This window comes from Ictidomys tridecemlineatus, chromosome 11 (genome assembly GCF_052094955.1).
Source record: "Ictidomys tridecemlineatus isolate mIctTri1 chromosome 11, mIctTri1.hap1, whole genome shotgun sequence".
NCBI classification, from domain to species: domain Eukaryota; kingdom Metazoa; phylum Chordata; class Mammalia; order Rodentia; family Sciuridae; genus Ictidomys; species Ictidomys tridecemlineatus.
The window spans coordinates 38843210-38869999 of NC_135487.1; the positions used below are offsets into that span (position 1 = coordinate 38843210).

Here is a 26790-nt window from a genome sequence, read left to right on the forward strand (position 1 = left end):
TGTTGAGTTTTTTGAGTTCTTTATGTATTGTAGAGATTAGTGGTCTAGCTGAGGTACATATGGTAAAGATTTTTCTCCCATTCTTTAGGCTCTCTCTTCATGTTATTGTTTCCTTTGCTGGGAAGAAGCTTTTTAGTTTGAATCCTCAATTTATTGATTCTTTATTTCACTTCTTGTGCTTTAGTAGTCTTGTTAAGGAAATCAGTTCCTAAGCCAACATGGTAAAGATTTGGACTTACTTTGTACTCTATTAGGTGCATGGTCTCTGTTCTAGTGCCTAAGTCTCTGATCCACTTTGAGTTGTTTTGTGCACAGTGAGATATAGAGGTTTAATTTCATTTTGTTACATATGGATTTCTAGTTTTCCCAGCACCATTTGTTGAAGAGGCTATCTTTTCTCCAGTGTGTTTTTGGCACCTTTGTCTACTATGAGATAATTGTATTTATGGATTTGTCTGTGTGTCTTCTATTCTGTACTATCAGTCTATGTGTCTGTTTTGGTACCAATACCATGCTGTTTTTGTTACTATAGCTCTGTAGTATAGTTTAAGTTCTGGTATTGTGATGCCTCCTGCTTCACTTTTCTTGCTAAGGATAGCTTTGGCTAGTCTGGGTCTCTAATTTTTTCAAATGAATTTCATGATTGCTTTCTCTATTTCTATGAAGAATAGCATTTGAATTTTAATAGTAATTGCATTAAATCAGTATAATACCTTTGGTAATATGGCCATTTGGACAATATTAATTCTACCTATCCAAGAGCATGGGAGACTTTTTCATCTTCTAAGATCTTCTTCAGGGTTGGGGATGTGGCTCAAGCAGTAGCGCTCTCGCCTGGCATGCATGCGGCCTGGGTTTGATCCTCAGCACCACATATAAAGATGTTGTATCTGCCAAAAACTAAAAAAAAATAAATAAATATTAAAATTCTCTCTCTCTCTCTCTCTCTCTCTCTCTCTCTCTCTCTCTCTCTCTCTCTCAAAAAAAAAAAAAAAGCTCTTCAATTTATTTCTTTAGTGTTCTGTAGTTTTCATTGTGGAGGTCTTTCTCCTCTTTTGATTCCCAAGGTTTTTTTGTTGTTGTTGTTGTTATTGTTTTTGTTTTAGGCTATTTTGAATGGGGTAGTTTTCCTAATTTCTTTTTCATTGAGTTCATCACTGATGCATAGGGATGCATTTGATTTATGGGTGTTGATTTTATTATATCCTGCTACTTTGCTGAATTCATTTATTAGTTCTAAAAGTTTTCTGGTAGAATCGTTTGGATCCTCTCAATATAGAATCATGTCATCAGCAAATAGTGATAGTTTGAGTTCTTCTTTCCCTTTTTGTATCCCTTTAATTTCTTTCATCTAATTGCACTAGCTAGAGTTTCCAGGACTATGTTGAATTAAAGTGGTGATAGAGGCATCCCTGTCTTGTTCCAGTTTTTAGAGGGAATGCTTTCAATTTTTCTCCATTTAGAATGATGTGGGCCTTTGGGTATAGTATAGATAACTTTTACAATGTTGAGGTATATACCTACTATCTCTAGTTTTTCTAGTATCTTGAACATGAAGGGGTACTGTATTTTGTCAAACTCTTTTTCTGTATCTATTGAGATGATCATATTATTCTTGTCTTTAAGCCTATTGATGTGATGAATTACATTTATTGATTTCTGTAAGTTGAACCAACATTGCATACATGGAACTGAACCCCACTTGATAGTTGTGCACTATTTTTTAAATATATTTTTGTATGCAATTTGCCAGAATTTCATTGAGAAGTTTTACATCTGTGTTCTTCAGGGATATTGGTCTGAAGTTTTCTTTCCTTGATGTGACTTTGTCTAGTTTTGGTATCAGGGTGATGCTAGCCTCATAGAATGAGTTTGGAAGGGTTCCCTCCTTTTCCATATCATGGAATAATTTTAGGAGTATTGATTAATTCTTCTTTGAAGGTCTTGTAGAACTCAGCTGAGAGTCTATCCTTTTTTTAGTTGGTAGGTTTTTGATGGCATCTTCTGTTTTATTGTTTGAAATTGTTTAAATTATATATGTCCTCCTGATTCAGTATGGGTATATGTTTCTAGAAATTTGTTGATGTCTTTGAGATTTTTATCTTATTGGAGTATAAATTTTCAAAATAGTTTCTAATTATCTTCTATATTTCAGTAGTATCTATTGTGATTTTTCCTTTTTCATTATGAATTTTAGTAATTTGAGTTTTCTTTCTTTTGAATTGTTTCTTTTGTTTCAATTTCATTGATTTCAGCTTTGATTTTAATTATTTCCTGTTTTGTACTGCTTTTAGGGTTGATTTGTTCTTTTTCTAGAGCTTTGAGATGTAATGTGAGGTCATTTATTCATTGACTTTCTATTATTTTAATGAATGAGCTCAATGCAATGAACTTTCCTCTTAGCACTGTCTTCATAATGCCCCAGAGATTTTGATATGTTGTATTGGAATTCTCATTTACTTCTAAGTATTTTTTTAATTTCATCTGCTATCCATTGGTCATTCAATGGCATATTATTTAGTCTCTAGGTATTGGAATAGTTATATTTTTTATGTTATCATTGATTTCTAATTTTATTCCATTATGATCTGATAGAATGTTGTTTAATATCTCTATTTTTTTGGTATTTGCTTTTTTGTAGTTGCTTTGTGGGATTTTAATTTTCAATATAAAACTTTATATGTAATGAAAAAATAGATACATACACCTCAATATTGAAAAATAAGTACTATTATTTTTAACTACTGTTCTTTTAGATTCAGTTTTTAAGTGATACAGAGATAATGCAAATATTTGATTTAGATAACAGCTGATTCAAAGTCATCTTAGCTGGGCACAGTGGTGCATGATTGTGATCTGAGGCATGAAGATTATAGGTTTGAAGCCAGCCTCAGCAACTTACAGTGAGGCTGTAAGCAACCTAGTAAGACCCTGTCTCAAAATTAAAAATAAAAAGGATTAGGAATATGGCTCAGTGGGTTAAGCATTCTTGGATTCAATCCCTAGTACCAAAACAAAAAACAAAAAACCAACTTTATATCTTTATATCCACTAAGAAAGGCAGAGGAATAACATGAAGGAAGTAGTAAAGGCCTCCCATTACATGGACATGATTACATCTCAGGCAGCTCTTGCAGAAGCTGGGAACTTGGATTAGCAGCTCCTCATAAGTAAGCAATAGGACTCTTCATACTGCTGCCAACTTACCCTTGAAGAAAAACAGGGAAAAGTATTCTTCAAATTAATCAGATTTCAGAGGTTTTAGGCAAGGATTTAAATAAGACCACAAAGGGCTTTAAGCTCATAATTACTTGACCAAACCATTTCTTTCGCAGCCTCCTCCAGAACCACCTTGATTGTGATCTCTCTATCCTCTCAACGTCCTTCCAAAATGCTATCATCACCACCACTCTTCAGCTAAAATGTCTAAGATGTCAACAGCTGCCGTGTTCAAAGATCATCCCTTTTGTTCAGAATGAACATTCAGTTCTCTTTATTCAACAAACCCTCAATATGCCAGAACCTGTGGAGAATCTGGGAATTGACAGAAAAATAATATACCCTTCCCTGACCTTCAGGAGTTCACCTCTTGGTATGGCAGAAACAAACATAACTGGCTGGGTCATGTGACACTTTGTTTCTTCAAAGATGTCTTCACAGCCTCCCATAACACAATGTAGCCGCTAAAGCCAGATGGGGCTGAAACAGGAACAGTTGAAAGAGATCCTCTTCTGTTTCTCTTATGCATGCTGGAATGAGTGGCCCTGTATGTGTCCTGGGCGTGTGATGAGGGTAGGGTCTCCAACAAAAATCTGTGTTTTTGCTACTAGTATGAACCCCAGTGCAGGTTTCAGAGGAGCTTCAGTATATGAAGGAAGACAATACCCCATCCCAGTGCTGTCAATCAAGAATTACTTTGCTCTTGTTGCTTTGTAAATTGGTCATCAGCAATATTTCCCTAAACCTACAAGAGGCCAGAATAGATGCAAATTCCACCATCACTGCCTCAAAGATCTCAAACCATAATTTTCCTTCAATATCTGTTTTGATCCCTGAGCTACTCCATTGGTTCCATCTCTTTCCTTTTTCCTTTCTCTCTCTCTCTCTCTCTCTCTCTCTCTCTCTCTCTCTCTCTCTCTCTCTCTCTCTCTCTCTCTCTCTCTTTTTTTTTTGTGTGTGTGTGGTTCTGGGGATTAGAACCCAGGGCCTTGTGCATGCAATGCAAGCACTCTACCAGCCCTCTTTTTTTATTTTTTTCTTGGCAATTTTATTCACGCAAGAAGGGTTTGGGGCTACAGCTCAGTGGTAGAATGCTTGCCTTGCACATGTGAGGCCCAGGGTTCAATCTTCAGCACCACATAAAAATAAATAAATAAAAATCCATCTAAAATTAAAAATTAAAAAAAGAGGGGCTGGGGCTGTAGCTCAGTGGCAAAAAGCTTGCCTAGCATGTGTGAGGCACTGGGTTCGATCCTCACTGCCGCAGTCTGGCTGGGCACAAAATCACAAGCCACTCACACCTGTATATTCAAACAGCAACTCTATTTCCAAATAGAGACTCATTAAGTTGTCCAGGCTAATCTCAAACTTGTGATCCTCCTACCTTAACCCCCAAGTCTCTGGGATTACAGGCACGCATCACCACTCCTGCCTAACGTTAAACTTTTAAAGCAAAATAATTTTAGGATGATGAATGCAATGAAGAAAATGAGTTAAGGTAAGGAGATGTGATAGAGTCAAGTTACACTAAAGAAGTGACATCCAGAGACTTGTTGCCCTTCTCTGCCACTGGCCTCTATTCAGAGCCACTTTGGTTTACGTCAACATACTTCCATAACTCTGCATGTTGTTAATGCAACTATTGGAGTTCATTTCCTTTGTTTATGTAGGTCCCCAAGCCCTTTAGGCACATTGGCCTTTGCTTGCTTGGCTTATTTAACAGGAAAGAAAATGTTTACTTCACAGAAAAAAAAAGAATTTATTCTGCATCACTGGACAATCTACTCCACTGTAACCAGAAAATTTCATTCTGACACAGTAAGTCCTGTGGCAAAGGAAACACAGGAGGCTATGAGCTTGGGAGACAGAGGAGTACAAATTACATAGAGACTTAAGTATGTCCTAGTTCTCTTCTCAAAAAAAAGGTTGTCCCTCATTTTATTGGAAGCCCTCACTTTATGAACTAGTATAGTTGGAAAATACTCTTTACTTGTTGTTTTCTTAGGGACTTCTGTGTCTTCCAGAAGACATGGGGATTTTACTCTCCTAGTTACTGCTGCCCTTATAATATCTGTACCACAGATATTATATAAAAAAGTACCACAGGGCAGGGGATGTGGCTCAAGCGGTAGCGCGCTCGCCTGGCATGCGTGCGGCCCGGGTTCAATCCTCAGCACCACATACAAACAAAGATGTTGTGTCCGCCGAGAACTAAAAAATAAATATGAAAAATTCTCTCTCTCTCTCTCTCCCTCCTCTCTCACTCTCTCTTTAAAAAAAAAAAAAAAGTACCACAGACTGGATGGCTTAAAATGAAAGAAACTTATTTTCTTGTAGTTCTGGAAGCTGGGAGTCCAAGATTAAGGTGTCAGTAGGGCTGGCTCCATCTGGAGACTCTGTGGAAGAATCTGTTCCATGGCCATCTCCTCGCTTCTGGAATTGCCAGCAATGCTTTGCATTCCTTGGTTAACAGCTGTATTACTCCAGTCTCTGCCTCCATCATCACATGGCCTTCTTCCCTGTGTCTCAGTCTTCCTTTCTTTCCTTTATTTTAATATTTAATTTTTAGTTGTAGTTGGATGCAATACCTTTATTTTAATGGGTGCTGAGGATCGAACCCAGGGCCTCGTACAAGCTAGGTGAGTGCTCCACTGCTGAACCACAATCCTAGTCCAAATTTCTTTTTTCTTTTTCTTTTTTTTTTGGGGGGTGGTGGTGGTGGTGCTGGGGATTGAACCCAGGGCCTTGTGCATGCAAGGCAAGCACTCTACCAACTGAGCTATATCCCCAGCCCCCCTTTTCTTCCTCTTATAAAAACAGCAATCATGGGCTGAGGTTGTGGCTCAGTGGTAAAGCATTTGCCTAGCATGTGTGAGGCCCTGAGTTCGATCCTTAGCGCCACATAAAAATAAATAAAAATGAAGGCATTGTGCCATCCTTAGTGTATGTGTGTGTATCCATCCTTAGTGTATGTGTGTGTGCAATCATTGGATTTAGGGTTTACCCTAATTCAGGATGGCCTTATCTTAATCGGGTTACATCTGCAACAACCCTATTTCCAAATAAGACTGCAGTTACAGATCCCCGGCTTTAGGACTTAAGTTTATCTTTTGGGAGGAGATGTAATTCAATTCACGATAGCATCTTTGTGCAAGTTGGAGACAGACGCCCCTCTGGATATATGCTGTCTTTCTCCTATGATTTACTGAGCAGACAGCATCTTTATGTGAATTACACCAAAGAATCTTTTCTTTTAGTGGAAGGAAGCATCTGCATATACCAGGATAAAGGCTCTTTTTTTTTTTTTTTTTGTACTTGGACCCTAAGCTGGATTTCAACGACATTTATCCACCTGTGCTCCTCTTGGCAGGACACAACCTGTTCAATCACAACCTTGCCTGATCTGCACTCAGCTGGCTGCCTCTGGTCTGCCCCTCCCTCCATTCCGGCCCACCTTCCATTCCTACATCTTGGGTATACAATACATTCTTGTTTTCTCTATCCAGTTTTACACACACACACACACACACACACACACACACACACACATGTATATATACATATATTTTTTCTTTTTTTAAGTTTTCATAATTTTAATTTGTCATAATAATGGACTCAATGGCTTTATTTGTTTTTATGTGGTGCTAGGATTGAACCCAGTGCCTCACACTTGGAAGGCAAGTGCTCTACCACTGAGATACAACTCCAGCCCTTTATCCAGTTTTTAAAATATATCTTGTGGAATGATCTCATTCTGTATCTCCTCATATTTTTCCTTCTCCTCTGGAAACATCACCCTAGTCCGTCCTCCACCATGACACCTTCCTCAGCTGTTGGAATTCACAATGATCTCCCCCTTTTCCCTTGGGTCAACCCTCCATCTCCTATTTGCAGTTCAAGTAGTTTGGATAGAACTGACCCTATTCTGTTACTCCAGAGACGGGCACAGGAATTAAGCTTGGCCATCCAGACCACCTCATCTCTTAGCAGCATGATTTATCTAAGAGAATTATATACATGACCCAAGACTTTTGCCAAAACTATCAAAGCAGAGGTATTCTCTCCCTATCCAGATGGTTTTATTGGTTGGGTAAACTGGAACAATCCAGAAGAGAGTAAAATTGACAGAGAATCGTGATAATATAATTTGATTATTTGGTTAAGCTATATCTGAAGCCAGATATACCCCTAACAAATTCCCCTCCCATCATGACCCCCTTCTTCTTTTCTTCTCATAATTTTTAAACGGATTTATGTTCCTTGTAATTGAAAGAAATATGACTAAATGCAGTATCTTGACATTCTTCTCCGCTCTGTTCTTCTAGGCCCATCAAAGTCTTCATAGTGGGTAGGAGTCAACCAGGTAAAAGAAAACAAATAGGGTTTCCCAACACAACGTGGTAAGGGTGGATGTAGGACTGACTGACCCTGCTGCCTGCTTAAACTTGTTAAACTTGCAAGGAGTAAGGGGCCAGGGTAGGAAGTGGGTTCTGCCCCTTCTTGGAGCTGCCAATTCTGTCTGCATTTTGTTTCATTTTCTTAGGGATTCACCATTTTCCAGCTCAGCGGTTGTTGGGAGTTAATACAATGCTAGGAAGCATGCAATGCTCCTTATTATTCTTTGCATCACCAGCACAAAGGCATAACCAGCACCTGGACTGGCTCTTTCTGAGCTCATGTAGCACTAGACTGTCCTCCACCATGACACCTTCCCCAACATTGGAATTCACAATGACCTCCCCCTTTTCTGAGTCTATCATGAACCTCTTCATTGCACTATGACTTTTTTTTTTGTATTTGTACTGGACCTATTTTCACAATTCCTTTTTAAGGTCTCAAAGGCTAGAGTCTCCTCCCAAAGTTCTTAGCACAAATTCAGGAAAGAGTCATTCTATAAATGTTACTTGTTATTATTGTTTGATCTGAAATGCACCCCAAAGTCTCACATGTTGAAGGCTGGGTCCCCAATGCAGCAATGTTCAGAGGTAGGCTTCTGGGAAAAGTTTGGCTCATGCAGGGGCTGCCCCATCAGTGTATTAATCTATTGATAGCTGAATAAATTACTGGAAGTTGGTAGAAACTAGGAGGTAGGACATGGTTGGAGGAATAGGTCACTGGGTAGCATGCCCTGAAAGGGTGTTACTGGGCCCTTCCTTTTTCTCTTCTTCCTGATGGCAACATACTGAGTAGCTTTCCTTCACCATGCCCTTCTGCCATGATATTGTCTCACTTCAGGCCCAAAGCAATGGAGCCCCCTGATCATGGACTGAAACCTCTGAATTGTGAGCTAAAATAAATCTTTCCTTCTCAGGCTGGGGTTGTGGCTCAGTGGTAAAGCACTTGCCTCACAAGCGTGAGGCCCTGGGTTTGATCCTCAGCATCATATTAAATAAATAAAAATAAAGATATTGTGTCCATCTACAACTAAAAAATATTTTAAAAAAATTTTTAAAAATAAATAAATAAATCTTTCCTTCTCTAAGTTGTTTATGTCAGGTATTTTGGTCACAGTGACAAAAAGCTAAGAGGATAGTTCAAATGAACTTTATTGTAAGGATACAGTTTGTACTAAGAAAACACATCAACACAGAACAAAGATATACTAAATATAGATATTTACAAATGGGATCCTCCCTTTGCTACTGTTATACCACTATATATCCATTATCCTTTATATTTGTACAAACTCAATACTACTATATAACATTTCATATTATAAATGTTTCTAAAAATAGCTGTCAGTTATACAGAACATAGGTAGGAAAAAAAGGCATGAAAACATCTGCTTAGCTAGAATCTGATGGTATGAGATGTAAGGGTTATTATTTCTTTCTCCTCAGTCATATAGAGGAATGACTCTAACTTTTACTAATTGCTCCTCCTGAGGAATTCTGCCCAGCCTGTTATGGTACATTTTCTAAGTTGGCATGAAACCAGATTGTTCCCTGGTTGAATAAATTAGAAAGAGCAGTTGGGGGAATTGAAGGTAGTATGCAAACTGGATAAGATAACATGTCTCTGTGACCACAGAGACCATCTGCCTTTAGCTCTTGATATAAGGAAAGCCCTGCTTCTCAACTTTGCTCCAAGAATTAATTTTGTTGTGGGTGTGGGGGACTGAAAGAGGAGTAGTTTTCCTCTCCTTCCTTCTCTTCCATAAGCAGAGAGGAAACCAGATGTATACATAACTGATGCTTAGGTTTTTTCTTCAGCTGCCCTCCTCCAGCCTCCTGCCTTTCCCTACCATATGCAGGGTTCAGAATTAGGGCTACCCACACGTGGGGGCAGACTACCCTGTTCTGAGACAAACCAAGCCATTCTTTATGTAGTCTTGGTGCTTCACTGATGCAGGTCTTAGTTTTCCTTGTCTAAATACTGGGAATACTGGGCTGGGGCTGGGGCTCAGTGGTAATGCACTTACCTGGCATGTGTAAGGCACTGGGTTTGATTCTTAACACCAATATAAATAAATAAATAAATAAAATAAAAGTCTATCAACAACTAAGAAAATATTCTTTTAAAAAAATATTGGGATTAATAAAACCTGCATTACAGGGTATCAAAGATTAACAGGGCCTAGATGAGAAAGTGCTTTGGGAACTGTAAAGTACTGAACACATAATTAATGTTTTTTATGCTATTTTAATCAAAATTTATATGGACCCTCCTCTCTGCTCCTTTCTCTTAGGCGCCAACTCCATTTCAGTTCACAGCTCTGTTCATCTAATCCACAGCATGAGTTTTCTTGGCTACTTTTAGCCTCCAAAAGTTTTTCTGAAGCCACCAATATCAAAGTATGTTGGCCTTGATGATTTTAGGTGAGGTTCAGTTCCTAGGAGATTTTTGGAGGAGGGAATACTTGGAAATGGTAATGAGAGGATTATGCTCAGTTGAATTTGAGGCTGAATGCCATCCACCCCAACACCCAACAATGTCTCACCCCTCATTTATCATAAGTCCACAAGTTTCAGTTTCTAAAATGCATTTTTGTTTGATTCTTGTAACTATTTTGTGAAGCAGGCAAGGTTGTTTAATTTCATCTTATGGATGAAAATATGTTTATCCAAGACCCAGTTATTATATTGCAGAGTCAAAACCCAGATCCAGATCCCTGGAATCTTGGAATTTTGAGTGCTGGAGGGAACTTCTAAAAAATATTCTAGAATACTTGAAACTCTCATTTTGGACTATTCTTCATTCCTGAAATAGCTGCTAGAGGAAAAACAAAGTATAAGTAGTACTATTTTGTAAAGTGTGTGGTGGCAGGCCCTACTGTAAGCAGTCCAAAAAGGTCATGAAAAAGAGCAATTGAAGGCCTTTTTCCTGAACTTCTCTTGTTCCTAATTGGAGTTTTCTACCCTGATCACTAAGTCCAGGTTCAATCTCCTGCTAATAACTCCCTTCCATTGTCCCTTTGCTCAGGATGTTTACACTGGCTCTCTCCGGTCTCTGGTTTTCAGTGCCATTACAAAGATCTTGGATTAGATTTGCCTCCCTGTCACTGCCTGATTGGGATGATTTTGTGTAGTACAACAGTCAACACTACACATTTACAGCCTGCTATATAGTGTGCCAGTTATTGACCTAAGGGCTTTACATGCATTCTTTCATTGAATCCTTTCAACTATCTTACAAGATAGATATTATTTTTCCACTTACATATGCTATAACTGAAGTTCCAAGAGTAATCTGCCCAAAGTCACAAAACTAGTTAGTGAAGAAGAACCAAGAATTAAACCTGGATGTCAGAATGTAAGCCCTGTGTGCTTAACTACTGTACTATACTACCTTCTCAGATCCTATTCTGTGGCATAATGTTTACAGGGATTTGAAGATCATTTACCTTGTGCAACTCTCTCTGCACTTTTGTTTCCAGGCTTCCAGTTGTATGGTGGGTTTGTCCTCAGAAAGATTTTGCTCTGCTTCACAAGCACTTGTTGCTTGATAAATTTAGTCCTTCTTGAATTGGAATGCATTTCTCGTTCTTAAACACAGCTGCCTGGTCTTTTCTCAAACACATGAGACTGTGCTCCATTCTTAAAAAGTCTACTCAGAGATTCTTATTTTTGCTCTTCCTTTTGTTACCCTTGAGGAACCCACAGCACATGGATCATCTAGATGCACTTAAGTGCTACAATGCTTTCTGGCAGTCTCAGATACCAGGGTCATAAGCCTGGCTGTTTGGTGATGGGGGTCACACAGCATTGGCTGTTTTCATTGTACCCAAGAAGAAAGGAGGCTTTCGTAAAAAAAAGGATTCCTGCCAAAATCCTGTTTTCCACTTACAGTTCTTACAGAAAACGGGCATAGAATCAAAGAGCATTTGCGCCAAGAGGGCCCACAAATACCATCTGGTCTTAGCTCCTGAAGCCCAGAGATGGAGCAACTTAAGCAAGATGTACAACCTTTTAGCTTTATACATTGCTAAACCAGGAAGAGATGCATTAGAATCTAAAGGGAGCCTAGATTCCTAATCATCCTCCTCAGAGACTGGCTGATTTACTTTGCTCTCCATTAGCATTTCTGACATGATTTTGTACCAAGCAAAGGGAAGTATTTTATTCAAGTCTCCCAGAGATTTCTAATTTAGGTATTTGCTATTTAGCCACTTCAAAATGACAGAAGACAAATATGCAAAAGCTTATGCCACACAACCCAGTCCAGTCAGTAGTGGACTCAAGATGATGGTGTCATTAAGATGGCTAAGGAATAGGAACAGTTGTGGAGGAAGAAGTAGCAATGGTGTTAGCTGTTTTGATTAGCTCTTGAGAGCTTGGAAAACCAGTCTCTGTGTGGACAAGTGACCCTTAGTCACAGGAACTTTGCCTGTGCTGTCATCAGTCTGTCCATGGAGAACTGCTTCTAATCTTGAGAGATCCCTCTTCCCCCTGCATCCAGGTACAAGAAGAAAGAACCATGGAGACAGTATGTTTCTTTTCCAGATTATACTTTTTAAATTTTTTTTTAGTTGTAGATAGGCACAATACCTTTATTTTATTTATTTTTATATGGTGCTGAGGATCAAACCCAGTATCTCACATATTCTAGGCAAGAACTCTACTACTGAGCTACAACTCTAGCCCCAGATTTTACAGTCTTCGTCAGAAAGTCCATGATAAAGGGATTTCCTGAAAGACCTCATTTAAAAAAATTAGAATTTCTACACTTTGAACTTGGAAGATTACATGAAAAGTAAACTGAGAACCAAAGAAGAGACAATATATTTTTGGTTTCAAGTGATAAGAACCTAACTCTAATGTTCAGAGCTAAATGGATCTTTATTAGAAAGATAAATTGAGCTGTCTAACATAATCAAAAGAAGAGGTGACTGGCTGAGTCTCAAAAAACCAGGATTAGCCAGGCATGGTGATGTATGTCTGTAATACCAGTGATTTGGGAGTCTGAGATGAGAAGAGGATTACAAATTTGAGGCCAACCTCAGCAAATTAGTAGAGCCCTCAACAACTTAGTAAGACCCTGTCTCAAAATAAAAAAGGCCTGGGGATGTAACTCAATAGTAAAGCACCCTGTGTTAAATCCCCATTATTAAAATAGTCAGGATCAGGAGCCAAAGAACCAGAGGCCTCACTCTTTCTCACCTTATATCTATGTCTCTGTGTAATGGCCTTGTCTCTTAGTATAGACTAACATTTGTACGTGAGTTGAGGACAGTCCATCAGAGTTTTAGAGTGCATGTCCTCACGTATTTATTTGCCATTCAAAATGGAAGAGAATAGCTCCAGGGTTTTTTTTTTAAATAAAAATCTTAGGGGAGAATTCTGATTAGCTTTGCTTGAACACATGGTCCCCTTATTGATAGTCTTCACTAGAAGCCCCTGGTTTGGATGACAGAATAGTGATACTACAAAAGAAGAGATTGCTAATTCCTGAAGATGGGGGCTGGAGGGTGGTGGGGGATAGCTGGGCTATAATAGGAAATGATTTACCTGAGATCCTATAGCAAGTTAGGGGCAAACTTAGGGCTAGAAAGAGAATCAATTAAAAAAAATACATTATTAGCTGGGCATAGTGGCCCAAACCTGTGATCCCAGCAGCTCGGGAGGCTGAGGCAGGAGAATCACAAGTTCAAAGTCAGCCTCAGCAACTTAGTGAGGCCCTAAGCAACTCAGCAAGTTGTCTCAAAATGAAATGTAAAAAAAGAGCTGAGGATGTGACTCAGTTGTTAAGCGACCCTGGGTTTAATCCCAGGTACCAAAAAAAAAAAAGAAAATTATTAGTAGTGATAATGGAAGCTAGGCACAATGGTACACACCTATAATCTGAGCTACTTGGGAAGCTAAGGTAGGAAGATTGCAAGTTTGAGGCCAGCTTGGACAACTTTACCAGACCCTGTCTGAAAAGCAAATACGAAAGGTGGAGGGGTTGGGGAGGTAGCTCAATGGTCGAGTGCTCCTGGGTTCACTCCCAGAGGGCAATAAATAAATAGTAATACTAATGGCTACTTCTGAGTTATTTTAATGTGTTCTATGAACATAAATCTCAGTTTTACTGAGCTGTTCATTCATTTTTTAAAATTTTTTTTTAGTTGCAGGTGGACACAATGGCTTTATTTATTTTTTTTTTTTATGTAGTGCTGAGGATGGAACCCAGTGCCTCACCCATGCTAGGCAAGCACTCTACCACTGAGCCACAACCCCAGCTCCCGTTCATTCTTTTTTTTTTTTTTTTTTATTCTTAAGAGGTTGATGTTGTGTAGAGAATGGACTACAGGGGAGAAGAACCAAGTCATCATCAGTAAGTGTGTATATAGAGAAACTGTGATAGCACTCTAGGGAAACACAAAGGTGCCTTGAACCAAGGTCATGGCAATGGAAATGGAGAAGAGTAGATAGATTTAAAATCTATTTGAAAGTAGAACCATAGGACTTTCTACTGGATTAGGTGTGGAGATTTAAAAAAGAAAAATCAAGAAATTAAGAATAACACCTAAGTTTCTGGCAAGGCTAGTGCCAAAACATAAGTGGGGCAGAATAAAGTTCCACTTTGGACATGTTAAGTTTAAGACAGGGAAATGTCTGGTAGGTTCTTGGGTACACATGTCATTACCAAAGTCTTGGCATCCCAAACCTCAAAACTAGATGAGTTCTCCTGAAAAGTAAATGTAGCAGGAACAGAGAGCCCAAGTGTTTTTTGAGCCATTTTTTTCTGAATGTACTGAAAGCTTCAGCTAGGCTTCTGTCCAGGCCAAGTCAGATAGGAATCACAACCATTATTCATAGTGAATCTCATGGAATGAGAAGCCAGTTTCATTCTTCAAGGATAGCTAAGAAGTAACCAAATAGAGTACTTAACAAGCATCAGAACTTCTCATCTAGATATCTCTTGATTACTCCAAAGTAGACCCTTTGGACAACTAAACAATTGATGAGGCTGTCCAGCTCTAAACCATTTTGAAACTTCTCTGGGGATATTTGTATTACCAGAATTTAAGACCCCAGGAAATTTCACCAGTCTGAGTTTCAGATGATTCAGGGGTGTTTCATGTGGATTAAAAAATTTGCCACAGTATTTCATAGTTCTTCCTGTTAAGAGATGGCATCTATCTCTCCACCCCTTAAAATTGGGCTTAGCCATGTGACTTGCATTAGTCAATGGGACATTAGCAAATGTGATAGAAATAGGCTTGAAAAGTGCTTTAAAATGCTCTGCATTGGAGTGTGACCTCTCTTGCTTTTGGGAAAACTTTTGCTACCATATGAACAAGTCTGGGTAGCCTTCCAGGGGATTAGACCACTTTGATAGAGGCCTTAACCACCCCAGTCTGCTGACCTAGGATCCAGACATGTGAAAGAAGCCATTACAGATTATCCAGCTTTAGCTGGAAAAAGCACCCAGCCAACACAGAATCGTGAGAAATAATATAAATGCTTGTTGTCTTAAGCCACGAAGTTTTGAAGTGGTTGGTTAGATCCCTCAGAAGACAATTAACTCTTAACCAGGCACTTTTTTTTCAATGTTGATGGACCTTTATTTCATTCATTTATTTATATGTGGTGCTGAGAATCAAACTTAGTGTCTCTCACATACTAGGCAAGCTCTCTACCTTAACCAGGCATTTTAAAGGTGTTCCACAGGCACAGATAAGCTTTCTCTCATCCTTACTCTTCTTGGGAAATTTGTATTTGATCAGTCATCAAAAATTGGAACTTGGGGCTGGGGTTGTGGCTCAGTGGTAGTGCACTTGCCTAGCATGCGTGAGGCACCCAGTTTGATTCTCAGCACCATGTACAAATAAATAAAATAAAGTCCATCAACAACTCAAAAATATTTTTTAAAAAAGTTGAAATTAAAAGATGAAAGATTAACTGAGTAATGTAAAGCAAAGCCCATAGGTAATAGAATAACTTGGAGGCAGTGGAGTCTTCTAGGTCTCTAGAAATCAGAAAGCTCCACAAAAGTGATTCAGGTTTCCTAGGCATGTGTTCTCATAGTACTATGTAGGTTTCCTTCAGAGGTACTTGGTAACCATATTTGAGTGATGACTTGACAATGTCTAGACTAAACTATGAAGTTATATGCTTCAAGGTCAGGACTGTGTCTAAAATGACACTGACTGTATCCTGGCACGTAATTTGTTGATTGAATAAATTTGAGTTTTGCCTACTTAACATAAAGGATTTAGTCCTTTAAAAAAACATCACTTGGGGCTGAGATTGTGGTTCAGCGGTAGAGTGCTCGCCTAGCAGGTGGGAGGCCCTGGGTTCGATCCTCAGCACCACATACAAATAAATAAATAAAATAAAGTTATTGTGTCTAATTACAAATAAAGATAAATATTAAAAATAAATATTTTTAGTTGTAGATAGACACAATACCTTTATTTATTTATTTGTATGTGGTACTAAGGATCAAACCCAGGGCCTTGCACCTGCTAGGCGAATCCTCTACCACCGAGTCACAACCCCAGCCCACTAAAAAATTTTTTTTTAAATCACTTAACTGTATTTTTGTCTCACAGGCCAGTTTTTGTTCATACTTCCAACCTCAGGATGTTACTTGATTCTTCAACTATGGTAGATAGTTGGGTATAAGCTTAGGATAGAAAATCTGAAATTGATGAGATCCCAGGACACTGATTGTTGTAATTTCTTTTCCTTCCCCCAAACTGTTGGCAAACAAAGTCAAACACTTCAGGAAATTTAACATCCAAGGAAGGAGCTTTGGGGCAGGATTAAGTGATAAGAGTGGGAGAGTCTGGTTCTGGAGGATGCTCATCTCATTCTTTGTTACAAGCCTATAGTTACAAAGCAACTGGAAACAATGGTTTAACTAAGGTTATTTAACTCTGAGAATCCTTGGGAGTCTATCACAACCACCAACCCATCAACTATACATCTGAGACAAAAGAAGAAAACTTAAAGAGCATAAGTCAGACAGAGGTGGGTTCAGATGATGTATATTAAATTTTTTCCAGGACCATGTTGCTTGCCTGCCAAATTGGAATAATAATATCTTAGAAATAAAATATTCTTCTAAGCACCTCCATTAATCAGTTACTTGTAGGCAGGGATCATTTGATTTGTTTATATTTATTCAGTCTTTAATAATGTTGGGTCCATAGTAGATACTCAGAATAGGTGAATTTCTTCTTGCAGGTGATCCAAGACCTAGTCCTAGCTTCATTAATAATGGACTCTTAGGGCAATTAGATTTCCTCCCTTTCTTGAACTCAACATTCCCTTCTATAACACAGGATATTCTCTTAGTTTCTTTCCAACTTTAGTATTTGATGAACTTGTGCCCCTTCAGTAACTCTACCCCACTGCTGCTCCCCATTAGTAATGCTACAGACTGAGAAAACATAATAAGTCACACATAATTTTGTATTTACAGATACACATGCATTTTCAACAAATTATATAAAACAACTACAATACTGTTGCACTCACAGCCTATTTTTGCCTCTTTAAAGGTCAAGAGGTTTTTTTTAATCTTCTTTTATTTGGATTGTTTAGAAAGATGAAATCCAGGACAAGTTGCCACTAGCACATATTATTTTGCTTGAACCTTGGTGGTTAATTGCCCTATTACTGTGATTGATGAACATTGCACTGCAATCAGCTGGAAGCTGCTGCCTTCCACTCAACAGAAAAGAGGTCACAGAGCAGGGCTGGGGAATTGCCATCTAACAAGCAGGTCTGTTTGTTGCCCAGGAGAAGAGTTTGCCACTAGAACATTTAACTCTTGATTCCATCTGTTGTGAAGATTCTTGCTCCCTTGACTGGCTCCTGCCTTTTAAAGACTTTATAACAGTTTTAAGTAAAACAGTTAATCTTTGGATGTTCAGTAGGAGAGAACAGACTATTGGATATAGTTACTAAAATATCCAGAGTAGGGACCTTGGCCTGAAATCCTACTACTAAGGTAGATGCCCAGAGAAAATAGTAATCATCCATGACACTGTATGCAATTTTATGGAGTAAAAAGCACATCCCAGGGCTGAGGTTGTAGCTCAAAAGCCCAGCATGTGTGAGGCACTGGGTTCAATCCTTAGCACAGCATAAAAATAAAATAAAATAAAATAAAGGTATTGTATCCATCTACAACTAAAAAAATAAAATAAAATAAAAATTTTAAAGCACATCCCAGGCTGGGCATGGTGGTTCACACCTATAATTCTAGCAACTCGGGAGGATTGCAAGTTCTAGACCAGCCTCAGCAAATTAGTGAGGCATTAAGCATCTTAGTGAGACTCTGTCTCAAAATAAAAAATAAAATGGACTGGGCATGTGGCTCAGTGGTAGAGAATCCCTAAATTCAATCCCCAAGTCCAAAACAACAATAACAAAAAACAAAACACACACACACACACACACACACACACACATACACATCTAGAACCAAACCCCTGAGAAGGGAATATATATTTCCATGATCAGAGAAGTCAATCAAGTCAAACCCCTAACATGCCCCATTGCAGTAGCATGAAGGCTGCTCAAATCATTGCATGAGAGTCAGATAAGTATAACCTGACAGAGGCAAATGTAGGAAAAGCCAGTACTTGGCCATGAGAAGCACTGGGCATTTTCTATTTAGGCCCATGGGATCTGGTTGCCTGGGAGACTAACTCTGCTTTCCTGAGCATGAGACATCCATCACCTCGCATTAGTCTGAGTAGTTGAGCAATTTGTTAACAGATTAAAGACATAAGTCTTTTCTCCAGTGTATCTGCAATCTGATGGCCCTGGCATTGTATCCTAACGTGTCTCTCATGCTTGTGTGATCTTGCTCAAGTTTCTTAACTTGTCTGAATAATATCTATCTAAAGGAGATGAAATATAAAATGTGGTTAAGAACACAGAACTTGTAGCCCACAACCTGGAACCCGCCCCCCAACCATTTATTCATTATGCGACCTTAGGCAAACAAGAACCCTTTGTACCTTCTTTTCCTCATCTTTTTAATTTAATTTTATTTTTGCAGTGCAGAGGATTGAACCTAGGGTCTCATGCATGCTAAAGCAAATACATTTCTGAGCCGCACCCCTAGCCCAATTTCCTCATGTTTAAATGAGGTCAATTACAATGCCTTCCTCACAAAGATGTTAGGTAGATAAATGAGTTAATATGTATAAAGTGCTTGGAACAATGTCTAGTGCAGAGTAAGCATGACATCTGTGTTAGTTGAAATAGCATTGGGATGATAATCCTGATCGCTCAGATTCGTTCTAAAGATGAACCAAAATGCTGAAGGTAAAAAAAAAAAATCACAGAATTATTTGTGCCTGAAGAGACCTAAGATCATGCAAATAAAATCCCCACTTTATAAGTGAAAAATCAAGACTCAGAGATGGGAGGTAGCTGGTTCAGAGCCACACATAATTAAATGGCAGGGTCCAGGTCTCCTAACTGCAAGTCCAAATTTTGTCCTCTGCATTGCATCAAAAAAAGCAACATTTCCATAGAGATGACTCTGGATGATTCTTTTATGTGGTCATTTGACCTGTTGCCAGCTAATGCATTTTCCTAGGACAATGAGATGTGTTTGAAATAGAAAGAAAACTGAGAAAAGGCTCTTTCCCTAAACACACACTGACTTTTGAAATGGCACGTTAGAGTAGGAGAGAGAAGGCTGAGGATTTGGGCCATGGTTGAGAGGAAACATTTTCAGAAATCATTGCTAGTTCCATGTTATTACTTCAGATAACTCCAAATGTGTCCCTGTGTCCACAAGCTGGAATCATAAACTATTCCATTCAGGCTTCAGAGTATCTATTGTTTTGGGTTAGGTTGGTTTGGTTGTTGTTGTTTTGCTTAATTAAGGGGCTTCCACCAGAATGGGCTCTTTGGTAGACACCAAGGTGTCACTCCCAGGACAACAGGATTGATATTGGGACCTCTGTGTTCAGTTTTCCCCGAGTTTTTCAGGGTCATTCCCCTTTTGATTTATTCTGCTTTGGCTCACATTTCTCAGTGGACTGCTCAGAAGTAGCTGACAAGTGGGTTAGAGGAAAGGGGCAGGATGGGAGAAAGACCCTATGAAGAACAACAGAAGTTTAGGGGGATTTGATATAGAGAAAAAGTAAGTCCTAGAGGTCATTATTCTTGTTCTCAAATTATTGGAGGGTATCATGGGCAGAAAGAGCAGAGGCAGCAAGATCTCTGACAGCAGAGCTGATACCATTGGGGTGGGAAGGGGAAGAAGAATCTACAAGAGGTAGATTCCAGCTTGAAGCAAGGAAAATTTTCTAAGTCTGAGAGCTGTGCAAGGATGGGGTCCCTGCATGAAAGTTGTGCTTTAAAAGAAAGAGAATTGGCTGCAGGGCCTGACAGCCACTTATCAAGAGGTGAGATGGTTGGGACTGACTAATTAGACTAGGTAAATTTAGGTATCTCACCAACTCTTAAAATTTTCAGGTCCTCGGAGCCTAAGATCCAAAGATCAATTTCATGGAGTCCCCACAATCAAGAACCAGCTGGAAAGAAGCAAAATATGAAACTTATGACCCATTCTTTATCTTGCCTGTTATTTCTTTTTCTCTTTCTTGCACTCATTGCTTGCTATTTCATATAGCAGGTACCTTTGACATTTGCAGGAGATAATCCTTTTAAGTATATTTCTGACTCAGCCTTTGCTCCTTCAGCATCACTAGAAAGTCTGAGCTCTCCAGAGATTAGTGCTGGCCTGTCACCACAGCAACTGCCCAGGCCCTGTGGGCATCCATTGTAACAAGCATGGGACTTTGTGAGCCAAAGCTTGACTGTGGTGAGAAAAAACTCCACAGGGAGCCTGATATGAAGCAAGAAGGTTGTACTTTGGGAAGTTTTCTTTAATAGGATTAGCTGTAGAGGTAGGACTCACTTTACACATTTGGCCAGCTCCTGAAAAGTGTGGGTGTGTGACAAATTTTAGTAAATGGAGGAAATGTCATCATAAAGGCAGAAAGTAAACTCTTCACAAGTCCCTGATTTAAATCCTCTTCATAAAATGGAGTTTTTAAAGGGAATCTCCACCCATGCCATGTCCTGTGCTGTTAGTCTAGTACTGAGCATCTATAATTGGGGCCACCTGCAGAGAACTCCCCAGGGGATGGCAAAGAACAGCAGCAACTCAGCTTGCTGGGGGCTAGGAATGGACAATGTATAACAAGGAGAAGCAAAGTGCACATGGGGGCACAACAGGGGTAGGCTTGGAGAGTGAGCCTTGCCTAGCATGAGCAGTTCTGCTGCAGCAGTGGTGGGGTGTCCGAGAGACGTGTATTCTTAGAGGCACCCAGCACAGAGGGGTCCGTGTCCAGCGAATCAGACATCTTATCACAAATGGCATCCACCAGGCGCTCGAAGGCCTGCCTCACACTGATGTTCTCCTTGGCACTGGCTTCAAAGAAGTCAAACCCTAGGAGAGAAGAGACACAGGTACATAGTTTCCCCATTCCTTCAGCTGGAACCTTTTTGTGCCCCCAGCAGGGGGTACTCTGGATCAATATGGCCTGCACTCAGAAGTGAAGTGAGGAGGCCTAATTCCACAGGCAGAGGGTACTGCTTCAAGGAGACAGTATAGGGCAGGGGTTACCTGTACAGGTTGTAGAGTCAGACAATCTACCATTGACCCAGCTATTTAGTCCCATGCAAATCACTTTTCTCTTTACAAATCAACCAGGGTTGTAAATAGTGATAATTTTACCTACCTCACAGAGTTATTTCAAGTACAAAACAAGATAATGCATGTGAAGTATATGGCCCTATTCCTGACACAGAAGGAGTGTCATAAGGTGTTTGCTTAAATATTTGAGCATTTATACTTCTTAAAGCATTTAGTACATCCATTATCTCATTTGCTTTTCATATTATCCTCTCCATATCACTAGTGCTGACACTGTGGCCTAGGGAATTTAGCTGGCTTGCCCAAGATAAGTAAAAACACCAGTATGAGAAGCCTCAGTTTTGGATGTTTTGTCCAGGGATTTTCCTCTTTCCCCTGCTTCTCACTCACCCCAGTCCAGCCAGCTCTAATCTGGGCTCTGGGAGGCAGCCCAAGAGCCACAATGAGCTGGGCATGGTGGTGTATGCTTGTTATCCCAGTGACTTGGAGGCTAAGACAGGAGTATCACAAGTTTAAGGTCAGCCTCAAAAACTTGAAACCCTGTCTCAAAATAAAAAAGGACTGGGGATACAGCTCAGCACCCCTAGGTTCAGTTCTCAGTAGAAAAAAAAAAGTGCCACAATGAATAAGTGAAGTTTATTTGATCCTTTCTACCCACAAACACACTGGCTTGTCTCCATTTAGTGAGGTTCCTCCTCCCTAAAGCCTAAAATCCACTAAAATGATTCTGTAGATCTTTCCTTCCCCTCAAAAGCCCAATAAAAGGCCCAAGGGAAACTGCCTGAGGTGTGCCACATTCTTGTCTGGTTTTTGAGATCTCTTTCTGTGACAATGAATAACACTTGGTTGTCCCAAGAGAAACAATCCAAGGCCCTCCTAGTTCAGACAATGTGGCCTGTCCCACCTGAGGAATCCTGACCAGGTTGGTAGCAGCCCTCAGAAGCAGAAGCTGCCTTTCCCATCATGTCCCCAGGGCAGCCCATTCCCTCCCCTTTTTCTTCCTTCCTTCCAAGTCTTCATTTCTTTTCAAAAGCCTCTCTTCCTTTTTTCTTTTTCTTTTCATTTAGCTCATTTCCCCCTTATGTTCCTTTCACTTTCTGTTGAGCATCTACTATCTATGTTAGGAGCTTTAAAATATCATTACTTAATCCTCACAAGAGCCTGTCATCATCTCCAATTTACAAATGAGAAGACAAAGGCTTCAAAGTTCTGTGTAACACTCATACATGTGGCTGTGTTAGTGGAAATCAGGTTTATACCTGTGTTTGCCTGAATCTGAAGTCTATATAGAGCCCTGCCTCTCATTTCTTCCTTTCACTTGGCATTCTTTCTTCTTGATCATATCTTTTTTCTTCCTTTAAAGTCTGTTTGCTTGATCTTACTACCACAGTGTCTGAATCACTTAACCTATCTGATTCTCAGGCTACTCATTTGTCAAGTAGGAATAACAACAGAGTCTTCCTACTGAGAGCACTTGGGAGGATTGAGAAAATGGATAAATTGCTGAACAAAAGTTGCCTGTTATAACGTTTCTTTCTGCTCTTCTTTCACCTTGCTCCTCTCACCTCTATATCTTTCTCCCTCTTTTATCATCTCTTCCCACAAAGGGGAGAATATCTTTCTTCCTCCCACCTCCCATCTGTTACTCCACCTTCCACAGAGCAGCCTGAGGCCCTAAGTACAAATGAGGCTCCTTTTCTCAGCCTTCCCGGCATAAAGGCACTCACAGCTCCTGCCAGCCCAGCTCCAGCTGCTAGCCTCTCCGGTGGCTGAGTTCCTGACCTGAGAAAAGCAAGCTGCAGAAGTGCTCGCTAATTGTGGATATGTGACAAAGAAGAAGAAGGCAGCTGCTGGCTCATTATCCTCAGCATCAGAGACCCCTCAGCATATAGCTTTTCCTTAATGAATACCACAAAAATTAGCTCCTTGGTATTTTGACTGGCTTATGGCAAGTGGCAGTGTTTGGGCATGTGGAGGGGAGTGTATTGCTCGCCTAAGAAAGGAGCAAACAGATAAAGTTGTAAGTAGGCTTTCACCATCACTATAGATGAAGGTAAGAAAATAGGTCAAAGCCAAAGGCACCAATTCCTTCTGAAGAACTGACTCTGAGGGAAGGACATGACACATTGGAAGGTGGGCATTGAGAAAAGGCCTGAGAGCCAGCCTGGATTTTAATACAGCCTGTCAGTTACTAGCTCTGTGACCTCAGGGAAATTCCCTAATGACCTTCAGCCTCCATGTCCTTTTCTGTAAAATGGGGTCAGTGCTATATACCTCATAGAGTATTAATGAGAATTAAACTCACAAAACTATGTGAAGTGATTCACATGGAATACATGGCAATTCCCCTTCCCATATTTTCTCCTCCCACTATAGTCTCTACCCTTCCATTGTCTTCGGGGAAGCCCTCTGGTTCTTCATCATTCATGGTCAATCAATAAACCAGTTCTTACTGTACAGATGTTGCACCAGGTTTGATGTTGAGTGTCAGGAACACAAAGAGATCAAATCTACCTGTGGAGAAGCCACGCTAATAAGAGAGTCCATTCCTCACTTCTGCATTGTTCTTAACAGTGCACAAATACAATTTTAGAAAACCTTGCGAGGTAGGTAAGCCAAGGCAGGGTTTATCACTCATAATTTGTAGATAGGAAAACTGAAGCTCAGAGATGGAGCATAAAGGAGGACTCTGTTATGCCTCTTTGTCTCACTCTCAGTTGGAACAGTGACAGAACAAGCCATAACATTCTAACACAATTAGAAGAACCAGAGGCCATACAGGAATTCAGAAGAGGAGGAGAGGAGAGGGAAAGGAAATTTTCTGAAGTTACTGGGGATGTGAATTTTAATGTCAGAACTAAACAAAACTCTTCACCTAACTTCTCATTCTTCAGGACCCAGCTTCGGTGTGGTTCATTTCCCCAGTGATTCCCTCTGCCTTATAACTCATTCCTTGTGTGGTAAAAATCCATTTGACTGGGAGCTCCCCAAGCAGGGACTGTGCCAGTCATCATCAGAACTCAAGACCAGTGGAGTAGTAGGTGCTCAGTGAGTATTTGTTGAATGAAGGAGGTTGGAATGAGCAGGGAGGGCAAGGTACAGACATTGGGGCTCATGAAAGCTTAGCTCAGCATGGAAAACCCTGTGCTGGGCTGTGGGGACCCTGAAGTGAATCAGACACAGTTCCTACCCTTGAGGAGCTCCTAGTCTAGTGTGTAGGAGAGACACTTCAACAACATTTTAGAGATTAAGTGCTGAAACAGTGGAAAGGTAAGGGATGCAAGGGTACAGAGAAAATTCCTCACCAAGTCTGGGGGCTAGGGAAGATTTCTCCAAGAAACCAGATATCAGCTAGATGAAGACATATGACTGAGTATTCACATGAGAACATACATGTGTAGCACACCAGGCAGGGGAAATGGCATGAGCATAAATAATGGGCAAAAACACAGCATTGATATATGCTAGAAGGAGAATAGTAGTTTATTATCATTAGAGCAAAAACCCAAAATGGTGAGAGATGAAATCAGTAGGAAGCTAACGTAAAGAGCTTATATGTCATGCCAAGGAGATGAATTCACTGTCTTCTCAAAGATACCCAAAGTACTGAGAACTCTGATTCAAGCTACCAACTCATGGGTCTAGTCAGGTCAGAATAACTCCCAATTACCCCCACCCAATTACTGTCAGACTCCTGGAAGGCCCTTTATCAGTAGGCCCTGGTGGTAACCTTTTCCTCAGGTTCATTAATAAAGATTCTCATGGTCTGAGAATCTAGTGAGGCTAGAAAGTTGACAACCAATTAAGCAGACTAGCCATTCCTCACCCCCATTCATTTCTTCCCTCTAATTGGCTTCAGAACAATGAGATTTCTGCTGTCTTATTTGTAGCCCAATTCTTAAATCACTCTATTATGTTCCCCTATGATGGTGTCTACTTTTCCTGTCCAAAGGCAGTTGTTATGCATCCACAGACTGTGTGTCTACATTGCCTTCTTCTGAACTTGACCTCAGATTTTATTCAGAAATTTACAACTAGCTAAATTTAACTCTCCTCATTCTGACACTGCTCTAAAATATTTCTCCACTATTATTATTTTCAAATCCCTTCTTCATCCTACTCTGATACCTCCTCATCTCCATCATTTATCATTCTTCAACTCACAATTCTCTTGTCATTGACAATTTTGGCAAGGGACTCACTTCCTTTCTACCCTAGGCTTACTCTTATTCTCAGGTACCCTGAATTTCATGTGAACAATCGATCCAATACCTTGGCCTATTAATTTCTTGACCATTTAATTTCCATTTTCCTTTTCCATTTTGCTTCAGCTATGCCCTTGTCTTATAACTTGAACTATTTTGACTTGGATTTGCAGCTTTAGAACTGAAAGTGGTCTTATTAATTTTATATCAGCCACACTGGCTCAAAACTCAAGACCCTTACATTAGTCAATTTTTCATCACTATAACAAAATATTTGACATAAACTTCTTAGAAGAAAAGAGGTTTATTTGGATCACAGTTCTGGAGGTTCAAAGTCCTTAGGCTTTGTGGTAAGGGCTGTCCCTTAACTGCATCATTTTATGGATAATAACAATGGTGGAAGTGTGTGGGGGGGCAAGAAAATTATATATCTTGAACTAGGAGGCAGTGAGAGCTGGGTGGGGCCAGGTTTGCTACTTTTATGACAACCCTCTCAAGAGAACTCAAGAGTGTCCTGCAAGCTTCCTTCCAAGAGCACACCCTCAATGACCTAAATCTTCTACCTGGCTCCACCTCATAAAGATTTCACTAACTTCCAATTTGGCCACCCTGGGGACAAAGTCTTCCATCACAGTGGACCCTTGGAAGGCCCTCAGACTACATCCACACCATAGCAACCCTGCATGGCCTGGCCTCTGTATACTTCTCGAGCTTCATCTTTGCATACAATGTACCTCTCCCCTCTACCCCCAATAGCACTTTGCTCATTGTTTCAAACAGATTTCAACCAAGGAAATGGGAACTTCTCTTAGCATATAATCCAGAGGACATTGGTTACATAGGTGATGGAAGAACTGAGAAGCTGAATACAATAGAGGAAACCCAGAGATTACCAGTGGGGGAAAAATAGTATTATTAGAGGCAAAGAAAGCTGGAACCAATGGAGTAAGAGTCAGAGAAGAGGAGCAGCCACTGCTGAAGTAGCCATCCAGGGACTCCAGTTCCAGGAAGCATAATATTTTAGGGTCTCTGCCTCCACATGATCTTCAGAAAGGGGCTTCTCATCCCTTTCCTGGATATGATTGGAGATAACTCTGGCCAGAGCCCAGGGAGGCTAGTAAAAAGGAAGCATGTTTCTGCCTGCAAGGGAAAGAGAGTGTTTAAAATGTGGTCTTGAAACACATGTATACCAGCATAGGGTAGTGGGAAAAGTGCCCACAGAATAAGAGTTTGGAGAGGGTTGTAGGATAAAGAAAGAATGGGAGAAGGAATGATAACAAACAGTTTAAGGACTGGCACAACC

General features: G+C 40.0%; 1 protein-coding gene, 1 long non-coding RNA gene and 1 other non-coding gene across 5 annotated transcripts in view; 1 reads left to right on the forward strand and 2 right to left on the reverse strand.

Annotated features, from left to right (window-relative positions):
- The window catches only part of LOC120890765 (uncharacterized), a 107006-nt gene that overhangs the window by 35475 nt on the left and 44741 nt on the right, over positions 1 to 26790 (forward strand). The window lies entirely within an intron of this gene.
- Trnaa-ugc (transfer RNA alanine (anticodon UGC)) lies at positions 5936 to 6008 on the reverse strand. The gene has a single exon. It is a non-coding gene; the product is annotated as a tRNA-Ala (tRNA).
- Positions 16751 to 26790, reverse strand: part of Rab3b (RAB3B, member RAS oncogene family) — a 64216-nt gene continuing 54176 nt past the window's right edge. For 2 of the 3 annotated variants that reach the window (XM_040288668.2, XM_021726840.3), the window contains exon 5: positions 16751 to 21075. In XM_040288668.2, the coding sequence (XP_040144602.1) occupies positions 20888 to 21075 (188 nt within the window). In that variant the 3' untranslated portion in view covers positions 16751 to 20887. The remainder of the gene's footprint in view (positions 21076 to 26790) is intronic. The other variant, XM_005326076.4, reaches the window with a different exon arrangement.